This window comes from Capricornis sumatraensis, chromosome 15 (genome assembly GCF_032405125.1).
Source record: "Capricornis sumatraensis isolate serow.1 chromosome 15, serow.2, whole genome shotgun sequence".
In the NCBI taxonomy this organism is placed as follows: Eukaryota; Metazoa; Chordata; class Mammalia; order Artiodactyla; family Bovidae; genus Capricornis; species Capricornis sumatraensis.
The window spans coordinates 77,499,577-77,525,450 of record NC_091083.1 but is presented as its reverse complement, the minus strand read 5'-3'; the positions used below and the strand labels follow the sequence as shown (position 1 = coordinate 77,525,450).

The 25,874-nt window shown below is 44.0% G+C and overlaps 1 protein-coding gene across 1 annotated transcript; it reads right to left on the bottom strand.

Moving 5' to 3' along the window:
* Positions 1–747: 747 nt before the first annotated feature.
* Positions 748–5,554, bottom strand: LOC138091643 (spleen trypsin inhibitor I). Its single transcript, XM_068987558.1, has 3 exons — positions 5,455–5,554; positions 1,582–1,773; positions 748–1,134 (listed from the first exon to the last, which is right to left on the bottom strand). The coding sequence occupies exons 1-3, from the start codon at positions 5,552–5,554 to the stop codon at positions 1,124–1,126; spliced, it is 303 nt and encodes a 100-aa protein (XP_068843659.1). The 3' UTR covers positions 748–1,123.
* Positions 5,555–25,874: the final 20,320 nt, after the last annotated feature.

Here is a 25,874-nt window from a genome sequence, read left to right as displayed (position 1 = left end):
AATGCAAGTACCCATCAACAGAGGACTGGCTTAAGAAATGTGGTATGAAAATAAGACTGGATTCACAGACATAGATAACAAACTTATGGTTACCAAAGGGGAAAGGAAGGAGAAAGAATGATAATTTTGGGGAAGTGACAAGCACAGAGCCTGGCAAATGGCCAGTGCTCACAAAATGTGAGCTTGGTCCTCTTTAGCTTGGAAGTCACCTATCCCAAAACAATGACAGGGAAGAGGGTTCTAAGGACAAATTGACAATTGAGCCTCTTGCTCCTTCTTTTCTTCTGAGAATTCATGAAAATAACATGCCTCAAAATTTGACCTGGCCCAAGAAGTAAAGGACAAAAGTTTTCTTGTTGAGGTGTCTCTCCTCCAGTCTTTTGTGTACACTGGCATGGCCATAAGAGGTCGATGTCAATATAAGGGGTTGGCCCCTTATCCTGAGGAGAGGTGATGGGGAACTCCCCATCCATCTGCATAAAATGAGAAAGACCACCGTTTCCAAGGAACCTATGGGTTAAGGTTCTTAGTTGCAAACAACACAATCCACTTCAGTTAGTTTAATTAAAATATGCATTTATTGAAAGATAAGGCAAGACTCTTTGAAGCCACAGACCTTCAAATCAATGTGAGGAAGAGGCTTCATTCATGAAAAGACCTCTCCCACACCTGAGCTGAAAACTCGATGATGGAAATTCTACTTTCGCCAGCAAGGGGAGAGCAGTGATGGTGGGGTGGAGGGTGAAAGTAAGGATGCCATGAGGAAGACAATTAGGACAAGAATCCAGATTCAGATCTCAGGCTCTACAGATGCTCCAGTCATGGGGAACTTTGTTCCTCCATTCCTTCCTTCCTTCCTCAGATATTTTTGGACTGTCTCCTTTGTGCCAGAAATTGTGGGAAGTGTGAGGGATAAAGGGAAGATTTGCTTTCCTGGTGCTTAGAGCAAACTGGATAGATAGGGCTAAAGTAAGTGGACCTGTGGAGGAAGGAAAGAGACAGATTTCTGCTGAGGAGGGGAGGGTTGAGAAGAAAGAAAAGGAGGCTGAAATTTTTCAGAAGCAGCTAGAGGCCAGCCTTGGGTGGGTCCTCCTCATACTTCAGCATCTCAGGGGAGCACAGTTCACAGGTTCTCTGTAAAAGGAAAGGAACTTGTTGATTGACATCTCTGAAGGCCCAGACCTGGACACTGTCCACCCTGACAGGTCCTAGACCATCCCAGAAGTGAGCAACCACAGTCATCCCAGGACCAAGGTAACCAACAAAAAGCAAGGGAGTTTTCCAGGCTGAGGTGGGGCACTGAGGAGCACTCCAGACTTGCTCTGCAGAGTGACTGACTCAGTGTTCCCATCTGAAAAATGGGAGCATGTGAGGAGGCTCAGATTATGACGGGGCTTCTAGGGGGTGACCTTTCACCAAGCTGGTCCATGGAGCACACGCTCAGTCCACAGATACTCTTGCCACTTCTCTTGGGAGGCAGCGAGGGAAAAAAATCACTTTTTGGGAAGGGTGTGTGGCCTTCTGAGCGCCACCATTTTCCCTAGCCCTTCCGCTCTCCCTCTGCCCTGCCCCCTGTCTTACCCCAAGGCCCAATATCACCACCACAGGTCCTCATGCAGTCTTCCTCACTCTTGAAATTGTTACTCTTAGCCTTGCAGCCACCATATACAAAGGTCTCGCAGAACCCGGACCTGGCGTTGTAGAAGTATCTGATCATTCTGGCCTTGCACGGACCCGTATACGGAGGCTCTAGGCAGAAGTCAGGCCGTTGGGCTGCAGGGATGGGAGGATCTCGGTTAAAGAGAGGGAAGGTCATCACAGGTCCGTCTACAAGACGAACAACTAAAACCACCAGCTTGTGATAGAGAGTGATGGGGAGGAGGGGGTGGGCAGAAGTGTGAAATGTGAAAAGGCCTTTTGATACCCTGCTTTCCAGGACATTATTATTAATGTTGTTAGGTGTGACAATGACAGGGCAATATTATAGATAATTACATGGCATTAATGAATGTTTATGGATTAATTAGCATGATGCTACTGATTAGTTTCAAAAGTAACACAAAAGAGGGACACATATAAAAATACTCTCCATGTATAAAAATTACTGGAGCTGGACAATGGATCCATGGCTTTTATAATACTATGTTTTCTACATATGTGTGTGGTTGACACTTCCACCGTTAAAAAAGAAAGCATTATTGAGCGAGTCTCATTCTGCTCACCTCAGGACCAGCCTATAATCCGAAGAGTTGCTGGAACTAGGAATAACAATTTTAATTGGCAGTTGGGCCCACGGAGATGATGGCATGCTATTGTCTCAAGAAAACCATCTTCCCACAGTATGAATTCCTGTACCTTTTATACAAAAGAGGGGGAGGGCGAAGAGCCCACTGTGGCAATGACAGTGGCAATGGCTAAACTGGACCACCAAGGGTTGCTCATTTAAAGTTATCTGTTGATGAAGGTGCCCACCTGATGCCAGCCAATGGTTGAGTAGGGCTGCATGATCCATCACTATTACAAAAGTGTGAGGAAATCATGTCGTAAATGGAGAAAGGCATGGTAGAAAACACACTGGTGTTTACTTCAGTTACCTCATGGAGACTGGAATAATAGAATATTGAGGAAATATTGATACTTTGACTTTTAAAAGAAATATTAACTTGGTCTGCATCCCATTCCTGGCACAGAGCTCCTAAAACGTTGGAATTTCCTAAGAGATGAGAGCAAAGGGGAGTCTTTTATCACGTGAGGGAGATGACTTTTGTAAAGCCTGAACCAAAGCCAAGAATGGGGATAAGTTGTTAGGGGAAACAACTAAGTGAGTTGGGTGTGGGAATTTTCATTCCTACCTTCCCCTCTTTCATTGTCTCCACATCTCAGGGAGAGGAGAGGGATAGGAGGTTGAATCAATCAAGAATGACGAAAGATTTAATGAATCATGATTTGTGATGAAGCCTCCATAGATATATTAACATAGCAAGTCATTCAGGTTATTCAAGAGAACTGGAATCAACCCAGGGAACAACACAAGTATTGTCTCCATCACGGCTCCCTGGACCACTGCAGCCGCCTGCCCAGGGGCCCCTGTCTCTGCTTTTCGCCCCCTAGAGGCCGCGCTCCACACTGCAGCCACAAAGACCCTGTTTATGACCAGTCCCTCAGTGGTTTCCCAGCTCTCTCAGAGTCAAATTCTTATCCTTATAAAGTCCTGGACGGTTCCTCATGACCTGCCCCCGTGGCCTCTCTGCTTCATCCCCTTCCACTCCCCTCCCCTCACCCACTCAGCTTCAGCCACCCTGGTCCTGGCTGCTGCTCAGACACATCAGGCTCCTTTTTGGCAGCTTTTGCTTAATGTCTCCTCATGACAGCGGGTTTCCCTGATCCTCTTCAGCCTCTTGAATCCCCATAACTCTCCTTCCTCACAACACTCGTCATGACCTGGCATAGGATTTCCCCCTGTCTTTATAGTCTGTATCCCTCTTAGAAGGCATATTATTTTACTATATTTTGTTTACAGCTGTTTTCCTTTATCAAGAAATATGCTTTTTAGGGACAAAAGTATAAGTATTTGATGAATATTTATCAAGGGAATAAATCTCCCATTTCATCCTCATGCCAAGTGCACAGTCATTGAAAGGGCTGATATAATAAAATTCCTGTTAGTGTATTTGATGATGAGGCCTGCCTATATAATTGTGAGTCTACTTCTAACTTTCTATATCTTGATAGGAAAATAAAATAATAGTCTGGCCAGGAGGCAAGAAGAAGAGCTTTGAGTTTTGATTAATATTGTACCAGCCTGGAAAAAACAGTCTTGGCCCCGTGAGCAAACCCATAGAAAAGTATTGCATTTCCTGCTCTGCCTGCAGTTGCCTTTGGAGGGAAGATACTCAGCTGTCACTCAACTCTCTGGTTAATTTCATAATAGAGGAATGATCATATTTGAAAGATAAATTTTTTAGAGGAGTGGTGAGGAAATGTAGATAGATGAGTCTTTTGGACAAAAATATTTTGATGGGAAATGGACATCACTGGTCAGGAAAGTGTAAACTCTTCATACTCATGACTGGTAACCTTTTAAGAAACTCATGTAACCTGGTCCCCCTGTTCAGGTGAAGAAACTGCAGATGACTTGCCCCAGAACATGCACCATATGAATGTTAGGATCAGGACAAGACACTATCCTGTTACAACCCATTTAATCAAGTACCCACGGAGGAGACTGGTGGGCTATAGTCCATGGGGTTGTAAAGAGTCAGACATGACTGAGTAACTTCACTCACTAGCTCACTCACCTGATTCTACCAGGAATTCTGATAATGCGGAGAACTGGCAAGGAGTTCTGACTGCTCTGCTCCACATAAGATAGACCCTGGTCTCTGAACCTCAACCCAGACACCAATGATAGAAAAGAGGGACTCTGGGTTTTGTCCCTGACCCCAACGTGTGGGTCTCTACCAACAGCAACCAGTTCCCCAATACCCACTGGGCATCCAGGAGTCAATTCACTTCTGACATTAAATCTACAGAGGTGACCCAGACCCCACAGGGTGGGGTCTGGCTCCCTGAGTTTCACCCACACTTCAAGTGTTGATAACAATTTCTGTGGTCACTTACACGTGTGATCAACTGGCTCTAAATTCAGAGGTTCCACGACCCACCTCCCATGTTCAATAACTTATTAGAGTCATTCATGGAACTCTAAAAAACCCTTTACTTACTGTCCTCAGTTGTTATAAAGCATAAAACTCAGGGACAGACAAATGGAGAAGAAATATCGGTCAAATGGGGACTTGGGGGTGCTGATGCTCCAGACCCTCTTAGGACTTTCCCCCCTCACAATTCCTTGATGTTTTCACCTCCCCTGAGGCTCTCTGAACCCAATGTGTATGAGTTTTGATTAAGGATTGGAGGTAGGTAATTTGATAGAATCACTGGCCATTGTTGACTGAACACAGTACTTCTCCCCTCCCCAGAGGGACAGGGTTGATAGTTCTAACCCTTTAATCACCTGGCGGCATGTTCTGGAATCCAGTCCCATCCCACTATCTAAGGTCCCATCCTTCACTCATCTCATGACTTACAAAAATACAGTGAATTCCTAGAGTTTCAGGAGGCCTGGGGCATGAATCGAGACAAGAATCAAATATGGATTTTGTTATGATGCTATGTGAGGTGCAGGGGTAAGGCAGTGACCAGGAGTAGAGAGTCTCAGAGATGAGGTCCCTGATATGGTAGAGTCAGGTGGAATGCTTTTTTCCCCCTCAAACTTAACATGCAATGATATCCACTGAGAGTCAAAAAATGTCCCTAGAGTGAAAACTGCCCAATTTATAAGACGAAATCCAGAGAGGGTTGACAACACTCACCCCACCCCTACTCCCCTGTGCCTTCTATGGACTCTCCTCCTCCCCACCCTAATTTTTAGAGGAGAGATGAGCCAAGACTCACCTTTGGCCTGGTTGCTGGTGTCACACCCTGGAATGCCAGCCACCAGGGTGCCCAGGAGGACCAGAAGGGCTATGGAGAGGCAGAGACGGCTCATCTTCATGGCCTTGCAGGAGGGCTCCTGGGGAAAGCTGGGGGCTGACTGTGCCTTTCATACCCCAGATGAAGGGTGGGAGCAGAAGATAAGGAGGGGAGTGAGGAAAGGGAAGATCTGGGCTCAGATCTTGGACCGTCTGTAATCTCCCTGCAGAACCAGACTTCCTGTTTCTGCCTGCTGGGGCCAAATGCCCAGTCACAGTGTTTCTCAGACTTGACTCTGGCTGTGGGTCTGGTGGAAACACAGATTGTGATTCCACAGGTGGAACCTTCTCCAATATGGTCACTCAGGGAGCATCCCAGCACCCAGGGCAGGGCATGGCCCGTGATGGATGGTCTGTGAGTGGATGAGAGCAAATCAAAAGATGGATAAACGGATAGCAGTATGTTAGCTGAAGTCCTCCTTTTCAGTCTCCTGCAGATTCATCACCTCTGGGCATCAGTGCCCCCACCATCACTTGACTCAGACTACAGAGACACCTTTCTGCAACTATTGAGGCAGCATCTCAACTGCCTGGATGTACACTGCTTATCTGGCATTGATCCAGGCAGAGGCTGAGCTAGAGGAAGAGCTTTTGTATCTGTGGCACAAAGCCTGTTTTCTGGGAAGAAAAGGGAGTAAGGGGAAGGGGCAAAGGGGAAGAAGGGAGCTGAACATGTCTCCACAGCCTGGCCACCTGCTGTCCCTCACCTGGCTTCACACACAGAAGGGCTGCCTGCCAGAGTGGACCTCAGGGGACCTTGGGAGGTCACCTGTAACCACCCCCTTCCTCCTGCTCTCTCTCCAGGGGTTTTGGGATCAGAGCACCTCCGTTTGAGTCCCGGCTCTGCCTTTTCCTAACTTTGTACTTGGGGATGTAAATCCCCCAGTGCCCTGTGTCTTTACATGTTTGTTAGGTGAGATCAGCGCTGACCACATCACAGGGTCGCTGTGGAAGCAATGGAGGCAACAGACATATATATTCCTTCTCCCTGAGAAGTCAAAGCCCTGTGTAGTAATAGCAATAGTAACAATAAGTAATTGTGACGGTTAACACCTAGCTCCTTCTAGATACAGGCGTAATCTTTAAGCCCTTGCTGCATATTAACTTACCTAATCCTCATGATAGTCTTAAAACAGGGGGTGAAGAGCTGTTACTATTTCTTCATGTTGCAGATGAAGAAATTGAAGGCAATAAGAAGTTAAGAAATTTGCTTAAAATCATATATGGTAGAGACAGGATTTGATCCCAAGAATCTGGCTTCAAGTCTGTGCACCATACAGTTTGCTACTTTGTAAGATGTAAAATTCAGGCCACATGTGAGGGGTGAGACCCACAGTGTCTTCACTCATTCTCATCTAGTCACTCCCAGTTAGAGCCATGGTGCACCAGGCCACCATTACACAGTCACCTATCCAGACACAGACAAGCATCTTCCCACTAACACACACACTCACACAAACACACACACACACTCTGTGCTCCACTCCAGGGTCAAGGAGAAGGGAGCTGGGCTCAATGACCAGAAGTCCCAGGAGCAAGTCCAGTCAAACGTTAAGCAAGCGCAGAGCTGGGTGATGAGCTGAGAGGACACGAGGGGTTGGCTTCTTGCACAGACACCCTTTCCCTGGAGAAGGCCAGGAGCTCTCAATACCAAGCTGCCCCAGGACAGAAGGGCATCAATAGCCAGTAACTCACCAAACAAGCCACTGTGAGTGGAGGGTCTGCTCTCTCCTAAGACATCTCACATGCATGATTTCATTTAGCCTCATGTCAATCCTACAACATCTGAGATTCTCATCCTATTTTGTCAAGGAGAAAGCCGGGCCTCAGAGAGGTGAAGTCACTTGCTCAGGACCCATGAACAACAGATGGTACAACAAGGATTCTAGTTGAGAAGGCCTTCTGCCCCTGCCCCTTTTGCTGCCTCAGTCTGTCCATCTGAGACCAGGGAGCAGCAGAAAGCCCACCTCCCACCCTAACAACAGAACATCTTCTTTCCTCCTTGCTCATCTCTCATTTGTCTGTCTGCCTCTGGCTCTCTCTCCCAGTGTCCCCCTCTCCTTCTGGCTCTTCTCCATCTGGTCCAGGCTGGAGGCCTCTTGACCCAGAAACTGCCCCTGGTGAGGTATCTGCCTTCCCAAGGCCTCAGGCATCTTTGGAGAAATTACATGGCAGAAACATCACCGGGTGTGGGGGAACCTTCTTGTTTACACAAGAGCCCTGGCCCCTCAGCTTGAACTTCCCTCCCCTTCCTCCAATTCCAACTCTTGAGTGGAGTGAGGCTGCCTTTAGATTGCCTTTAGCACCTGCCTTTAGCCTCCCTGAGAAACAGACCCATCAGAGTTCAGTAACGTAGGTGTGGAGATGTTGGTATAATGAGGGACTTGGTGCTGGAAGAAGATCTGAGGAAGGCTTCTGAATAATTACAAGCTAGCATTTCATTGGATGTAACTTTCAGGCAGCCTCAGTTTTGATACCTCCTCTTATAGGGAGTTCACTATCAACTTGGCAGCAGGTGCCAGGTGACAGCATTTATCATGAGAACAATCCTTTGTCCCATTCAACCAGTAAAAACCCCTCCCTTCCCTCTGACCCAACCTTGTCATTTCTGTCCTGACTCTAATTTCAGGAAACCATCTGACCCATTCTACTATTTTTGTCCTAAAACAGCTCTAACAGAGACTTGGAGATAGCAATCAGGGTAGTTTCCCTCTCTCCCACACGGTCTTTTAGGGGGACTTCCCTGGCAGTCCAGGGGTTAGGACTCCATGCTTCCGCTGCAGGGATCATGGGTTCAGCCCTTGGTTGGGGAACTAAGATCCCACATGCCATGTGGTGTGGCAAAAAAAAAAAAAAAAAAAGAGTATCTTTTAGATTTTTGTGCAATACTTGCCGAGTCCCCTCTATCAGCTTCAGAATATTAGTCTTCAAAGTTTGGGGAATCCCTCTTCCCCACTTCTGACAATTTATGCAGAGGCTGACAGGATGTCCCCATGGGGCCCTCAGGATGCCCCATTACTGATTTGGAGGACAGAGGTTAGTGGAAAAAGGGAAGGCTATTCAGTAAGATCAGAGGTCCCAATTCAGCCTCTGAATTGCTTCCCCCATTTGGGCAAGAGTGAGGCAACCCACTCCAATGTTCTTGCCTGGAGAATCCCATGGACAGAGGAGCCTGGCAGGCTACAGTACATGGGGTCACAAAAAGAGCCAGACATGACATTACTTAGTACACACAAGGAAATCAGATACTGTGGGAATATGAACTAATGAATGAAGATGACAGACAGGAAGGGGTAGGAGTAGATGGTGAGCATGTGCCCATGGCTCAGGGAAGTATTTCCCAGGATGCATCACTCTTCTAGGTCATTATAAGGCCTACTGGTTGCCAGGGATTATGGGACAACTTTTTAAGACTCCACTGGGTACCCATTTAAAGGACGTCCCAGCTTGCCCAAATGGGGCCAGTTTAATAGTGTTTTCATGTTACTGCCTTGGGGATTATGTGAACTTGAGCAACATTTATACAACAAAACCTAAATTTCCATTATAGATGAGACAATCAAGGCCTAGAGACTTCAAACAGCAGGGATTTTGTTTGTTTGTTTGTTTTTTAAAAAGAAACAAGAGATCTTTACAGAACTGGTTCTGTCCTCACTACTTTGAAGTCTTGGGCAAACTTCTCAACATCTCTGAGTTTCACTTTCTTTATGTAATAAATGAGGAGAATGCTTATACCTGTCAGTGTCTCCAACCACAGATCACCTGAAATGCTCCTGTGCTAATTGAATGAATTGTACTCATTACACACCCTGGGAAACCATATGGCTTCTCTTTAAGAGGATTTTAGGAAGACCTGACAAGATGCGGGCTTGTGTTGGGTTATTTTGTGAGGGTTTCAGGAAGCTGGCTTTGCTCTGGATGTTGGTGGGAAGTGGGACTATTCTCTGGATATCTTAACTCTCAGAAAGGAAGACTAGATAGAGGTTAGAGCTCACAGGGTCTAAGTAGCTGTCATTTAAGATAGGAAGTAGCTGTCATTCAAGATAGGAAGGTGCTCAGTCATACTGGTGCTTGCTTAATATAGCTACTTTTGTCTGTGCTCAAACATGATTACTGAGTGGCTTATTTTGGTCTTAATCCATCTGGCACTGGTGGTAAAGAACCCGCCTGGCAATGCAGGAGGCATAGGAGATGTAGGTTCCATTCCTGGGTCGGGAAGATTCCCTGGAGGAGAGCATGGCCACTCACTCCAGTATTCTTGCCTGGAGAATCCCCATGGACAGAGGAGTCTGGGGTCACAAAGAATTGGACATGACTGAAGCAACTTAGCATGCATCATAGACACAGAAAGGCCTTGTCTGATGTTGAAGTTTTGTGAAATGTTTATGTTGAACAGGAGAGCATAAGGCCCAGTGGTGTGCTCAGTCAGGTCTTAAAACTCAGAGGTTGTTTTTCTCTGTCTCTATCAATCTCATAAAATTGTGGTGAGGATTGAAAAGATATTTTCTCTGTTAAATGCTTTGTATATTGCAAGAGTAACCAATGAATGTCAGATCTGATAATAGTAATACTGTAAAAATCTCGCTTAGATATTGAGAGTAATTATTAATTTATAACAGTTAATACAAATGATTTGGTATTAAGGAGAAAAGATTGGGTTTGTAACTCACTCTGTGGCTCTGTGATCTTGGGCAAGTCACTTCACCTTTCTGAGTCATACATTCTTTGTGAAAGAGGATGCTGGTGTCTGTTTTAAGCAATCCCCAGGTTTGGGTACTTAAAAAAATTAATTAATTTATTTTAACCGGAGTCTAATTACTTTACAATATTGTGGTGATTTTTGAGAACCATGTTGCTTACGCTGCTAAAGTTCCTTGAACACCAGGGACTAAAGCCAAGTGTCTAGCAGCACAGAGTTCTAGCTTCCTCTGCTCCTGACTGCGCTTTAAATGCTCTGTCGACTGTCGTAAAGCAAGGGAAAAATAGCATTGATTGTTGTAGTGTCATCTTCTAGAAGTTTACGGTCAGGAAGTTCTCCCAGTGCCAGAGTGGAGTCATAGTCTCTCTTTCAAATAGGTCTCCTTCTTCCTCAGAGGAAACCGAAAGCCCTCTTGTTTCAGTGAGTGATCTCACCCAGGTCCAGCCCTTTTCCCACCCCACCTTACCTTTATCTGACCCTCTGATCAAAGGAGTTAAGTGTTAACTGTTACAATTATTCATTTTTTTTAATGGAGTATTACCATGTTTTTTTAAATAGTAACTTTATATTTTTTTATTTATTTAATAATTGCCTTAGATTTTATGGTTGGTTTCTGCTGTGCAATAGCAGGGAGCCCAGCCTGGCACTCATTATTATTATTATTACAAAAGACTTTGACTTTACAGAGAAGGAATATTTGTCTCTGGCCTCCATTGCTCTCACAGCAACTCTGTGATGTGAGCCGCAGGATCATGTGTAACATGTGAAGAAAAAATAAATTTATGGCCCTAGGTCACAAAGTTATGCAAAGGCAGAGCTGGGACTCAAAATGAGGTCCTCTGATCCCAAAGCCACTGGTGGGGAGACCAGAGTTGGGGGGATGTTGCAGGCAATCTTCCAAAGTCCCCCACGGTGCACTCAGGCAGGCGAGCTCTCCTGCTGGTGAAACAATGAGGGCCAAGGGGTGGTCATACTGCGGAGACATGTCCCGCTCCTCTTAGTCTCTTCTCCCCAGAAAAGCAGAGTCTGTGCCCTAGATGGACATGCTCTTCCCTCCGACTCACCGTCTGCCTGGACCACTGCCAACTAAAGAGCTGGTGTCTGTCCAGTAGAGATGCTTCTACAATGGTTGCAGAAAACTTGCCTGTGTCACACCTTCTAAAGTAGGTGGGGTTGAGGTGTGGGGGTGAAGGGCATTGACGCCCAGGTGTGAAGAGTCCTGCAGGAGGCTGCAAAGGAGGACCTGAGTTCACACACGGCTGTGTGCTTACCTGCCCTTTGGCCTGCTCTCCTCTGCTCACTGACGATCCATCACACGCCATGCACTGCTCTAGGTGCTGGGATGCTCTGTCAGCGACAAAGTGAGCAAAATTTGCACCTGTGGAATCACGATCTGTTTTCACAAGACTCACAGGTGAAGTCGAGTTTCAGAAATGCTGATATTGGGTCACTTGGCCCCAGCAGGCAGCAGCAGGAGCTCTGGCCATGTGGGGAGATTACACACTGTACTGACTTCAGCTCCTCCCCTTCCCCGCTCCCCTCCTTGTCACCTGTACCCACTCCTCAGCTCAGGTTAGAGAAGCTCTGTCAACCCCCAGCTTTCCTCAGACCTCTTCCTGCGAGGCCACGAAGTTGAACCAGCTCTGTCTCTTTGCAGCCCTTCTAGTCTTTGGGGACAACCTAGGAGGTGAAACCAGAAACCAGGCCCAGGGGAAGTCCATGCTCAGCTTTCCTCTCTAGGCTGGGGGTGGGGGTGATGAGGAGAGTCCATGGAAGGGGCTGGGGAGCAGGGCTGACGTGAGTGCAGCCAACCCTCTCTGGATTTCTTCTGGGACACTAACAAATGGACATGTTTTTACGTGTTCAGCTTTTAAACAAAAGTGTCCCACCTCACTGAACCAGATCAGAGACCCCACTTCTGAGACTCTCTTTTACTAGTTACAATCTTGTTCCTAAACCTCAGTGTCGTATAATAACAAGATCCACTTTTATTTATTTATTTGGGTCCTGGTTAATGCTTCAGGCCTCCTGAAACTCTTGGGATTTACTGTTTTTCTGTAAGTCATGATATGAGTCAAAGATGGGATCCTAGACAGTGTCTGGATGGGACTGGATTCCAGCAGACACCATCAAATGATTAGAGGGTTAAAACAATCAACCTCCATTGCCTCTGGGCAGAGGAGAGGGTACTGAGATTGAGTTCAATCACCAATGGCCAGTGATTCAATCAACTTGCTTAGCTCCCACCCTCAGTTAAAAATCCCAAAACACTGGATTCGGAGACCTTTAGGGGAGCTGAACACACAAAGGCATTGTGAGGTGGGGAGAATCCTGAGAGGCCTTGGAACCTCAGCACCCTCAGTTCCCCATTTGTCCTATTCTTCTCCATTCAGCTGTCCCTGGGTAAAAGGCTTTCTTGAGTTCTGTGAATGGTTCTAATAAGTTGCTGAACATGGAAGGTGGGTCATGGAATCTATGAATTTATAGTGAGTTGGTCACCCTTATGAGAGACCCTGGAACTTGGGATCAACACCTGAAGTGTGGGCCGCCCTCAAGGAGGGAGTCCTCACCCTGTGGCATCTAGGTCACCTCTGTGGATTTAGTGTCAGATGGGAATTCCCCCAGCTGGTGTGGGGGAATCAGTCACTGCTGGTAGAGAACCCCCATGTCTGGTGTCAGGGACAAAACCCAGACTCACTCTTCTTATCAGTTGGGTCTGAGGTGAGATTCGGGGACAGGGGACTGCTGTATTAGGAACAGTGCACTCAGAAACCTTTACCAGTTCTCTGCATTTTCAGAATTCCTGGCAGAATCAGGTAGTTTATTAAATAGGCTATGACAGGATATTGTCTTGTTCTGATCCTACCACCTACATGCTACGTGTCCTGGGGCAAATTATCTGCAGTTTTCTCACCTGAATGGGGGTGTGGGGGGGAACTAGATTACATGAGTTTTTTTGAAAGGCATTGTATTCAGTCCCTAAGTTGTGTCTGACTCTTTGCAACCCTATGGACTGTAGCCTGTCAAGCTCCTCTGTCCATGGGATTCCCAGGCAAGAGTACTCACTCCCAGGCAAGGAGTGGGTTGCCATTTCCTTCTCCATTGAAAGGATTGCCAGTCACGAATATAGAGTTTACACAGTCATGGTCCATGATGTCCATGTTAGTCTGAAAGACTAAACCTTACCACCTCCCCCAAAAGAAACAAGTGTCAAACAACAATCATTTCTCTGTTATGAAATTAATCAGAGAGTTGAGTGACAGCTGAGTGTCTTCCCTCCAGAGGCAACTTACAGGCAGAGCAAGAAATGCAGTACTTCCATGAGTCTGCTTGTTGGGGCCAAGACTGCTTTTTTCAGGCTGGTAAAATATTAGTCAAGACTCAATGCCCTTCTGGGCTTCCCTTGTGGCTCAGCTGGTAAAGAATCTGCTTGCAATGTGGGAGACCTGGGTTTAATCCCTGGGTTGGGAAGATCCTTGGAGAAGGGAAAGGCTACCCACTCCAGTATTGTGGCCTGGAGAATTCCGTGGACTGTACAGTCCATCGAATTGCAAAGAGTCAGACACGACTGAGCAACTTTCACTTCACTTCACTAATGCCCTTCTTCTTGCCCAGTCAGGGTCTTATTTTCCTATCAGGATATAGAAAGTTATAAGTATCAGTTCAGTTCAGTTCAGTCGCTCAGTCATGTCTGACTCTTTGCGACCCCATGAATTGCAGCACGCCAGGCCTTCCTGTCTGTCACCAACTCCCAGAGTTCACTCAAACTCACATCCATTGAGTCAGTGATGCCATCCAGCCATCTCATCCTCTGTCATCCCCTTCTCCTCCTGCCCCCAATCCCTCCCAGCATCAGAGTCTTTTCCAATAAGTCAACTCTTCACATGAGGTGGCCAAAGTACTGAAGTTTCAGCTTTAGCATCATTCCTTCCAAAGAACACCCAGGGCTGATCTCCTTTAGAATGGACTGGTTGGATCTCCTTGCAGTCCAAGGGACGCTCAAGAGTCTTTTCCAACACCACAGTTCAAAAGCATCAATTCTTCAGTGCTCAGCTTTCCTCACAGTCCAACTCTCACATCCATACATGACCACAGGAAAAACCATAGCCTTGACTAGACAGAGCTTTGTTGGCAAAGTAATGTCTCTGCTCTAACTTTCCTTCCAAGGAGTAAGCGTCTTTTAATTTCATGGCTGCAATCACCATCTGCAGTGATTTTGGAGCCCCCTCAATAAAGTTATAAGTATACTCATAATTATATAGACAGGCTTCAACATCAGATAATATGAATTTTATTATACGCAGTCTCTTCAATACTCTTGGCATGAATATGAAAAGGAAGATTTATTCCTTTGAAAAATATTCATTAAATCCTTCTGCTTTTTTCCTCAAAAGCCATATTTCTTGAAATAGGGAGGCAGCTGTAAACAAAATATAGTAAAATAATATGACATCTGCAAGGGTGACAGACAAAAAAACGGGGATGAGTGTCATGAAGAAAGAGAGTCATGGGGATACAGGAGGCTGTAGAAGGTCAGAGAAACCCTCTGTGATAAGAAGATATTGAGCAGAAGCTGCTAAAAATGAGCCTGGTGTGTTTGAGCAGCAGCCAGGACCAGAGTGATTGGAGCTGAGTGGGTGAGGGGAGGGGAGTGGAAGGGGATGAGGCAGAGAAGCCATGGGGACAGGTCGTGAGGAGCCTTATAGGACTTTGTAAGAATCCGAATTTGACTCTGAGAGAGCTGGGGAGTAGTGAGGGATTGGTAAAGTGAGTAATGGGATAGGACTCGGTTTTAACAGGGTCCCTGTGGCTGCAGTGTGGAGAGTCGCCTCTAGGGGGCGAAGGGTAGAGACAGGCCCCTGGGCAGGCTGTTGCAGTGGTCCACGTGAGTCATGTTGGAGTGTGTATCTGTGTTGATCCCTGGGTTGAACTTAGTTCTCTTGAATAACATGAATGACTTTCTCTGTTGAGGTTTCTGTAGAGGCTTCATCAAACCTCATGAATCATTAAATATTTAGCCATTTGTGATAGAGTCAACCTCCCTGTGTGGGGATGGGGAGAGGGGGAAGGTGGGAATGAAAAATATGACCACCTAATCAGGTAGCACAGTGCTAAAGAATCCTCTTGCCACTGCAGGAGACAATGCCATTCGTTTGATCCCAGGCTCGGGAAGATTCCCTGGAGAAGAACATGGCAACCCACTCCAGTGTTCTTGCATGGGGAATCCCATGGACAGAGGAGCCTGGCGGGCTACTGTCCATGGGATTGAAAAGAGTCAGACATGACTGAGTGACTAACACTTAGGAGCTTTGTGGTGGGAATGGGATGAAGACCAAATTAATGCTTCTTATCAAAGTCACAATATCAGTATTTCCTCAATATTCTAATATTCCAGTGCCCATGATGTAACCAAAGTGAACACACTTTGGTGTGTTTTCTTCCATGCCTTTCTCCATTACAGCATGACATCTTCTCACTTTTTTTCAATGGTGAAAACTTTCAACCATACACATATGTACAGAAAATAGTATTATAAACCTATGGACATTTGTCCAGCTCCAATCATTATCAACATATGGAGAATATTCTTAAAATGTATCCTTTTTTTTAGATGTGTTTTGATGCTAATCAATGGCATCATGCCAATTCATCTATAAATATTCAGTAACAATATGGAATTATTTACAATATCATCCTGTCATTGTCATGCCTAACCACATTAGTAATAATGTCCTGGAAGTAGGGTATCAAATCACCTTTTCACATTTCACCTCCCTGCACCTCTACCACTCTCTATTGCAAACAAACTGAGGATTTCAGTTGTCATCTTGTAGGCTGAGCTTTGATGACCATCCTCTAATTTGACCCTTCTGTTCCCGCAGCCCTGCAACCTAACTTCTGCCTGGCCTTCTGCAAGAGTCCCAGCAAGGCCAAAATAATCAATCACTTCTACATTGCCAAGTCCAGCTTCTGTGAGACCTTTGTACATGGCAGCTGCAACACTAAGAACAAAAACTTTAAAATGGGGGAGTACTGCATGAGGGTCTGTGGTAGTGCTATCAGATCCTGGGGTAAGACAGGGGGCAGGGCATGGAGGGAGGGGGAAAGGCAGGGGAAAGAGAGAGCTCAGGGGACCACACACCCCTCACAACCCCCCAGTAACTTCGATCCTTGATGCCTCCCTGGAAAAGTGGCTGTAGTATCCATGTACAAGGCATGTCATCCATGGGCCAGTGTGACAAAAGGTCACCCCTAGAAGCCCCAGCATTATAATCTGATTCTACTCACATGCTCCCATTTTTCAGATGGGAACACTGAGTCAGTCCCTCTGCAGAGGAGGTCATAGTGCTCCTGAGTGCCCCACCTAACCTGAAAAATTCATTTGCTCTTTGTTGGTCATCTCGGTCCTGGGAGGACTGTGGTTGCATATTTCTGGGATGGTCAGGTGTATGGTGTCCACGACTGGGTCGTCAGAGATGTCAGTCAGCAAAATCCTCTCTCATTTCAGAGAACCTGTGGGCTGTACTCCCTGGAGATGCTGAAGGTCAAGGAAGAACCTCCCAGGTTTGGGCTCTGGCTGCTTCTGAAAAAGTTCTGCCCCCTCCCTTCCTTCTCAACCTTTCCCTTCTCAGCAGAAATCTGCCTCTTTCCTTCCCCCTATGGGCCTGCTTGCTTTATTTCTGTCTCATCCAGTTGGCTCTAAGCACCATGAGAGCAAGCCTTCTCTTTGTCCCTAGAACTTTGCACAGTTCCTGGCACAAAGGTAACAGTCCATGAATACTGGAGGTAGGAAGAAAGGAAGGAGAAAAACACCTCATGACTGGAGTGAATCCAGGATCTTGTCCTAATCTTCTTCCTTGCTGCATCCTCACCTTCATCTGCTGCCCCACCATCACCTCCAGAACCTTCTAGAACTTGGGTGCCTGGACCCTGCCCCTCCTCTCTCAGCTAGGACTGTGTGGACCTGCCTCCTTTTCTTGATAAATATGATTTTACATTCATGAAATCACACCCAAATTCTTTGCCACATCATCTATGTTACTATTAGATGAAAGTGGAGGCAGTCCTAAGATGGCAGAGGAATAGGACGGGGAGATCACTTTCTCTCCCATGAACGCATCAAAAGAACATTTGAACGCTGAGCAAACGCCACAAAACAACTTCTGAAAGCTGGCAGAAGACATCAGGCACCCAGAAAGGCAGCCCAATGTCTTTGAAAGGAGAGGGAGAAGTCTTGAGGCTACTGTAAGAAGAAGACTGAAAACCAGAGTCAGGAGGCTTAAGTCCAAAACCTGAGAACACCAGAGAACTCCTGACTCCAGGGAACATTAATCGATAAGAGCTCATCAAAAAGCCTCCATACCTACACTGAAACCAAGCACCACCCAAGAGCCAACAAGTTCCAGAGCAAGACATACTACGCAAATTCTCCAGCAACGCAGGAATGTAGCCCTGAGCTTCAATATACAGGCTGCCCAAAGTCACACCAAACCCATAGACATCTCAGAACTCACTACTGGACACTTCATTGCACTCCAGAGAGAAGAAGCCCAGCTCCACCCACAAGAACACCTAACCAGGAAATCTTGACAAGCCACCCGTCCAACCCCACCCACAGCGAGGAACCTCCACAATAAAGAGGAATCACCAACTGCCAGGATACAGAAAGGCCACCCCAAACACAGCAATCTAAACAAGGTGAAAAGGCAGAGAAATACTCAGCAGGTAAAGGTACATGATAAATGCCCATGAAACCAAACAAAAGAGGAGGAGATAGGGAATCTACCTGATAAAGAATTCAGAATAATGATAGTAAAAATGATCCAAAATCTTGAAAACAAAATGGAGTTACAGATAAATAGCCTGGAGACAAGGATTGAGAAGATGCAAGAAATGTTTAACAAGGACCTAGAAGAGATAGAAAAAAGTCAATCAATAATGAATAATGCAATAAATGAGATAAAAAACACTCTGGAGGGAACCAGCAGTAGAATAATGGAGGCAGAAGATAGGATAAGTGAGGTAGAAGATAGAATGGTAGAGATAAATGAAGCATAGAGGAAAAAAGAAAAAAAAATTAAAAGGAGGACAACCTCAGAGATCATAGGAATCCCAGAAGAAGAAGACAAAAAGAAAGGCCATGAGAAAATACTTGAGGAGATAATAATTGAAAACTTCCCTAAAATGAGGAAGGAAATAGCCACCCAAGTCCAAGAAACCCAGAGAGTCCCAAACAGGATAAACCTAAGGCAAAACACCCCAAGACACATATTAATCAAATTAACAAAGATCAAACACAAAGAACAAATATTAGAAGCAGTAAGGGAAGAACAACAAATAACACACAAGGGGATTCCCATAAGGATAACAGATGATCTTTTGATAGAAACTCTTCAGGCCAGAAGGAATGGCAGGACATACTTAAAGTGATGAAAGAGAAAAACCTACAGCCCAGATTACTGTACCCAGAAAGGATCTCTTTCAGATATGAAGGAGAAATCAAAAGCTTTCCAGACAAGCAAAAGCTGAGAGAATTCAGCATCACCAAACCAGCTCTTCAGCAAATGCTAAAGGATCTTCTCTAGCCAGGAAACATAGAAAGGGTGTACAAACTTGAACCCAAAACAGCAAAGTAAATGGCAACGGGATCATACCTATCAATAATTACCTTAAATGTAAATGGGTTGAATGCCCCAACCAAAAGACAAAGACTGGCTGAATGGATACAAAAACAAGACCCCTATATATGTTGTCTGCAAGACACCCACCTCAAAACAAGGGACACATACAGACTGAAAGTGAAGGGCTGGAAAAAGTTATTCCATGCAAATAGAGACCAAAAGAAAGCAGGAGTAGCAATACTAATATCAGATAAAATAGACTTTAAAATAAAGGCTGTGAAAAGAGACAAAAAAGGACACTACATAATGATCAATGGATCAATCCAAGAAGAAGATATAACAATTATAAATATATATGCACCCAACATAGGAGCACCACAATATATAAGACAAATGTTAACAAGTATGAAAGGGGAAATTAACAGTAACACAATAATAGTGGGAGACTTTAATACCCCACTCACACCTATGGATAGATCAACTAAACAGAAAATTAACAAGGAAACACAAACCTTAACTGGTACAATGGACCAGTTAGGCCTAATTGATATCTATAGGACATTTCACCCCAAAACAATGAATTTCACCTTTTTCTCAAGTGCACATGGAACCTTCTCCAGGATAGATCACATCCTGGGCCATAAATTAAAAAAAAATTGAAATCATTCCAAGCATCTTTTCTGACCACAATGCAGTAAGCTGCTAAGCTAAGTCGCTTCAGTCATGTCCAACTCTCTGTGACCCCAGAGACGGCAGCCCACCAGGCTCCCCTGTCCTTGGGATTCTCCAGGCAAGAACACTGGAGTGGGTTGCCATTTCCTTCTCCAATGCATGAAAGTGAAAAGTGAAAGTGAAGTCGCTCAGTCATGTCCGACTCTTCGCGACCCCATGGACTGCAGCCTATCAGCCTCCTCCGTCCATGGGATTTTCCAGGCAAGAGTACTGGAGTGGGGTGCCATTGCCTTCTCCACAATGCAGTAAGAGTAGATGTCAATTACAGGAGAAAAACTATTAAAAATTCCAGCATATGGAGGCTGAACAACACACTTCTGAATAACCAACATATCACAGAAGAAATCAAAAAAGAAATCAAAATATGCATAGAAATGAATGAAAATGAAAACACAACAACCCAAAACCTATGGGACACTGTAAAAACAGTACTAAGGGGAAGGTTCATAGCAATACAGGCATACCTCAAGAAACAAGAAAAAAGTCAAATGAATAACCTAACTGTACACCTAAAGCAACTAGAAAAGGAAGAAATGAAGAACCCCAGAGTTAGTAGAAGGAAAGAAATCTTAAAAATTAGGGCAAAAATAAATTCAAAAGAATCAAAAGAGACCATAACAAAAATCAACAAAGCTAAAAGCTGGTTCTTTGAGAGGATAAATAAAATTGACAAACCATTAGCCAGACTCATCAAGAAACAAAGGGAGAAGAATCAAATCAATAAAATTATAAATGAAAATGGAGAAATCACAACAAATAATACAGAAATACAAAGGATCATAAGAGACTACTATCAGCAACTATATGTCAATAAAATGGACAACTTGGAAGAAATGGACAAATCCTTAGAAAAGCATAACTTTCCAAAACTGAACCAGGAAGAAATAGAAAATCTTAACAGACCCATCACAAGCATGGAAATCGAAACTGTAATCAGAAATCTTCCAACAAACAAAAGCCAAGGACCAGATGGCTTCACAGATGAATTCTACCAAAAATTTAGAGAAGAGCCAACACCTATCCTACTCAAACTCTTCAAGAAAATTGCAGAGGAAGGTAAACTTCCAAACTCACTCTATGAGGCCACCATCATCTTAATACCAAAACCAGACAAGGATGCCACACAAAAAGAAAATTACAGGCCAATATCACTGATGAACATAAATTCTAAAATCCTTAACAAAATTCTAGCAAACATAATCCAGCAACACATTAAAAAGATGATACATCATGATCAAGTGGGCTTTATCTCTGTGATGCAAGGATTCTTCAATATCCACAAATCAATCAATGTAATACACCACATTAACAAATTGAAAGATTAAAAACCATATGATTATCTCAATAGATGCAGAGAAAGCCTTTGACAAAATTCAACATCCATTTATGATAAAAACCATCCAGAAAGCAGGCATAGAAGGAACATACTTCAACATAATAAAAGCTATATATGAGAACCCCACAGCAAACTTTATCCTCAATGGTGAAAAATTGAAAGCATTTCCCTTAAAGTCAGGAACAAGACAAGGGTGCCTACTCTCACCACTACTATTCAACATAGTTTTGGAAGTTTTGGCAACAGCAATCAGAGCAGAAAAAGAAAGAAAGGAATCCAAATTGGAAAAGAGGGAGTAAAACTCTCACTGTTTGCAGACGGCATGATCCTCTATATAGAAAACGCTAAAGATTCCACCCAAAAATTACTAGAGATAATCAATGAATATAGTAAAGTTGCAGGATATAAAATCAACACACAGAAATCCCTTGCATTCCCAAACACTAACAATGAGAAAACAGAAAGAGAAATTAAGGAAACAATTCCATTCACCATTGCAATGAAAAGAATAAAATACTTAGGAATATATCTACCTAAGAAACAAAAGACCTATATATAGAAAACTATAAAACACTAATGAAAGAAATCAAAGAGGACACAAATAAATGGAGAAATATACAGTGTTCATGGTTTGGAAGAATCAATATAGTGCAAATGCATATACTACCCAAAGCAATCTATAGATTCAATGCAATCCCTATCAAGCTACAAATGGTATTTTTCACAGAACTAGAGTAAATAATTTCACAGTTTGTATGGAAATACAAAAAGCGTTAAATAGCCAAAGCAATCTTGAGAAAGAAGAATGGAATTGGAGGAATCAACCTGCCTGACTTCAGGCTATAAATCTTCAGGGTATACTACAAAGCTACATTCATCAAGACAGTATGGTAGTGGCACAAAGACAGAAACATAGATCAATGGAACAAAATAGAAAGCCCAGAGATAAACCCACTCACCTATGGACACCTTATCTTTGACAAAGGAGGCAGGAATATACAATGGAGCAAAGGCAATCTCTTTAACAAGTGGTGCTGGGATAACTGGTCAACCACTTGTAAAAGAATGAAATTAGAACACTTTCTAACACCATACACAAAAATATACTCAAAATGGATTAAGGATCTAAACATAAGGCTAGAAACTATAACACTCCTAGAGGAAAACATAGGCAAAACCCTCTTTGTCATAAATCACAGCAGGATCCTCTATGACCCACCTTCCAAAGTAATGGAAATAAAAGCAAAAATAAACATATGGAACCTAATTAAACTTAAAAGCTTTTGCACAACAAAGGAAACTATAAGCAAGGTGAAAAGACAGCCTTCAGAATGGGAGAAAATAATAACAAACGAAGCAACTGACAAAGAATCTCAAAAATGTACAAGCAACTTCTACAGCTCAATTCCAGAAAAATAAACGACCCAATCAAAAAATGGGCCATAGAATTAAACAGACATTTCTCCAAAGAAGACATACAGATGGCTAACAAACATATGAAAAAATGTTCAACATCATTCATTATCAGAGAAATGCAAATCAAAACTACAATGAGGTACCATCTCACGCTGGTCAGAATGGCTGCTATCCCAAAGTCCACAAACAATAAAAGCTGGAGAGGGTGTGGAGAAAAGGGAACCCTCTTACACTGTTGGTGGGAATGCAAACTAGTACAGCCACTATGGAGAACAGTGTGGAGATTCCTTAAAAGACTGGAAATAGAACTGCCATACAACCCAGCAATCCCACTGCTGGGCATACACACTGAGGAAACCAGAATTGAAAGAGACACATGTACCCCAGTGTTCATTGCAGCACTGTTTATAATAGCCAGGACATGAAAGCAACCTAGATGTCCATCAGCAGACTAATGGATAAGAAAGCTGTGGTACATATACACAATGGAATATTACTCAGCCATTAAAAAGAATGCATTTGAATCAGTTCTAATGAGGTGAATGAAACTGGAGCTTATTATACAGAGTGAGTGAAGTGAAGTTGCTCAGTCATGTCCAACTCTTTGCGATCCCATGGACACCAGGCTCCTCCTTCCGTGGGATTTTCTAGGCAAGAGTACGAGAGTGGGTTACCATTTCCTTCTCCAGGGATTCTTCCCGACCCAGGGATCGAACCCAGGTCTTTTGTATTGTAGATAGACGCTTTACCTTCTGAGCCACCAGGGAAGTCCACAGAGTGAAGTAAGCCTGAAAGAAAAACACCAATACAGTATACTAATGCATATACATGGAATTTAGAAAGATGGGTAATGATAACCCTATGTGCGAGACAGCAAACGAGACATAGATGTATACAACAGTCTTTTGGACTCTATGGGAGAAGGTGAGGGTGTTATGATTTGAGAGAATAGCATTGAAACATGTATATTATCACATATGAAACAGATTGCCAGTCCAGGTTCGATGCATGAGACAGGGTGCTCAGCACTTGTGGACTGGGATGACCTAGAGGGATGGGATGAGGATGGAGGTGGGAGGGGGGTTCAGGATGGAGAACACATGTACACCCGTGGCTGATTCATGTCAATGTATGGCAAAACTGCTACAACATTGTAAAGTAATTAGCCTTCAATTAAAATAAATTTAAAAAATTAAGCAGCATGAATTCAGAAAAAATATTAGATGAAAGTGTAAGTCACTAAGTCATGTCCGACTCTTTGGAACCACATGAACTATTCAGTCCACGGAATTCTCCAGGCCAGAATACTGGAGTGGGTAGCCCTTCCCTTCTCCAGGGGATCTTCCCAATCCAGGGATTGAACCCAGGTCTCCCACAGTGCAGCTGTGCTCTTTACTGTCTGAGCCACCCGGGAAGTCCAAGAATTCTGGAATGGGTAGCCCATCCCTTCTCCAGTGAATCTTCCCAACCTAGGAGTCAAACCAGGGTCTCTTGCATTGCAGGAGGATTCTTAAGTAGGTGAGCTACCAGGGAAGTAATATCTAATCTAATATTAGACAATCACTTCCAAACTCTTTGATGCATCATGTATGTTAATTTCTGATAGTATTGCATAGATGTTCTTTGTTTTTGTATTAGTAACATAGAAATAACTGGGAACCCACATGACTAACAGTTTCTGGCAATTGTCTTCCTTCTGATTTTGAAGGAAGGAATTTTCCTTCCTTGCTGTTTCTCCTCCAGCAAGTCACTTTCTTTAGCTGTCGTTTAGTTTCTTTAATCTCTAAAATAAGAATAATGAAGCTTAACTCCTAGGAAGGTTAAATAATAACAAGCTACTTTTTCTAGAACACTTGTTGTGAATCCACCTCTCAGGTCACAATGTTAAATGCCTTCCAGGCCAAGTGAGTTATGTGGATATTCGGAGCGGAGTTGGAGGCAGGAGGGACAATAAGGAAGAGCGGGGATTATGGAAACTGGAGAGAACACTCCCCTCCTGAAAAGAGAACAGCTTTCCTCAGCTTAGTTCACAGCTTTCAAAGCGTGGTCCTCAGGTGGTTTTACCCCTCCCTCATGTGAAGGCCTTCTCGTCTGCTTCAGTGTCGAGGCTCCTTCTAGGATGGCTGCTCTGGTTGTAAACAAGCCTGAAGCGGGACTAGACAGTGGTCGTCAGGGCAGCTGGGGGACGGCCGTGGTGAAGGTGAGGGACTTTGCGTGCTCTGTTCTCCGCCGTCGGCCTCCCTTCAGTTCATCCCGAAGATCTGGCTCTTTTTGGGCGGGTTGCACGGACTCGGGTCCCTCCGGGCTTTGCAAGCCTATGCTTCCCCTCCGGACCTTTATCCCTGCAGGCCTGAGGTTACCTGGTCTCCTGTTCATTCTAGTCCTTTGTAGTCGCCAACGGGGACTTTTGTGAAAAGGAGCCTATGGGCCTGTGAGAGTGACCCGGGCTGATCTTTCCCCAGGCCTTCTGTTTTTAGCTAAGCCCAACATACATTAATAAGCTTATTGTTATGAAATTGATCCATTATTATTGACAGATACTATTTTAGATATTTTACCTCATTAATATCTATTTATGAAGTAATTGTTGACTCTAGTTTTACAAGTGAGGAAACTCAGGTTTCGGTTAACACTGTAGCTGAGCCAGAGTTGACTGCTCCAAAGTATTCTTTTTGTTACTGTACTACTTCTTTTTAATCAGACCTCTGGTATTGGTTCACCAGCCCTCTCCTCTTTTGGTAGTACACGTGTTCAACAGCCCCATTAATGTTCAGGAATATGAATTACCCTATGTTTGAAGTTTGAAATTCTGCCATGTTTAAATGCTCTAAAATGGGTTTACCAAAAATTCAGTTGAAATAACTGTAGAATCCACTTTTCTGTATATAGATAGGTCTGGAAGGGAGAACTGATATTAATAACCTTCAGAATCCCCTGTAATCTCAGATAGTGGTAATTCTTATTCCTGGCTACATATTCCTGAGGACTTTAAAAAAAAACACATAAATGATTTAATCCCCCAGTTCTGCTTAAGTTGATATCAGTATATTTTTTTGCATTCCGAGAATGCTTTTTATGTGCAACTAGGGTTCAAAACCATTGGAGGAGATATCTGAAATTCTTTTAAGATCTTGAGTAACAGGCATCTGTGGTTTTTCATCTAATGTTGGTTTCATATGACAACAAATGATACATTTTTGCTTTCAACTATATTATCGATCAGTATTGGTGGTTGTTGATTTGTCTTTTAAATATTAATAAAGTTATTTTGAAGATACATAGCAAAACACACACACACACACACACACACACACACACACACACAAACAAACAAAGCGTGATCCTTCGAGCAGCACTCTCAGCCCCAGAAACTTGGTAGATGCAGACACTCAGGTCCTACCCATGACCCACCAAATCAAACTTCAGAAATTGGAACTCTTAAATCTGTTTTGGAACTAATGTCTAAAGGATTCTGATGCTCACTCAAGGTTGAGATCCACTGTTCTTGATAAATTGCAGGACTGTGTTGTCAGATTGTT

Excerpts from the sequence above, each read along its gene's own strand:
- LOC138091643 (XM_068987558.1), bottom strand. The coding sequence starts at position 5,554 with ATGAAGATGAGCCGTCTCTGCCTCTCCATAGCCCTTCTGGTCCTCCTG. Across the intron at positions 1,774-5,454 it reads CACCAGCAACCAGGCCAAAG|CCCAACGGCCTGACTTCTGC; the intron begins GTGAGTCTTGGC and ends CCATCCCTGCAG.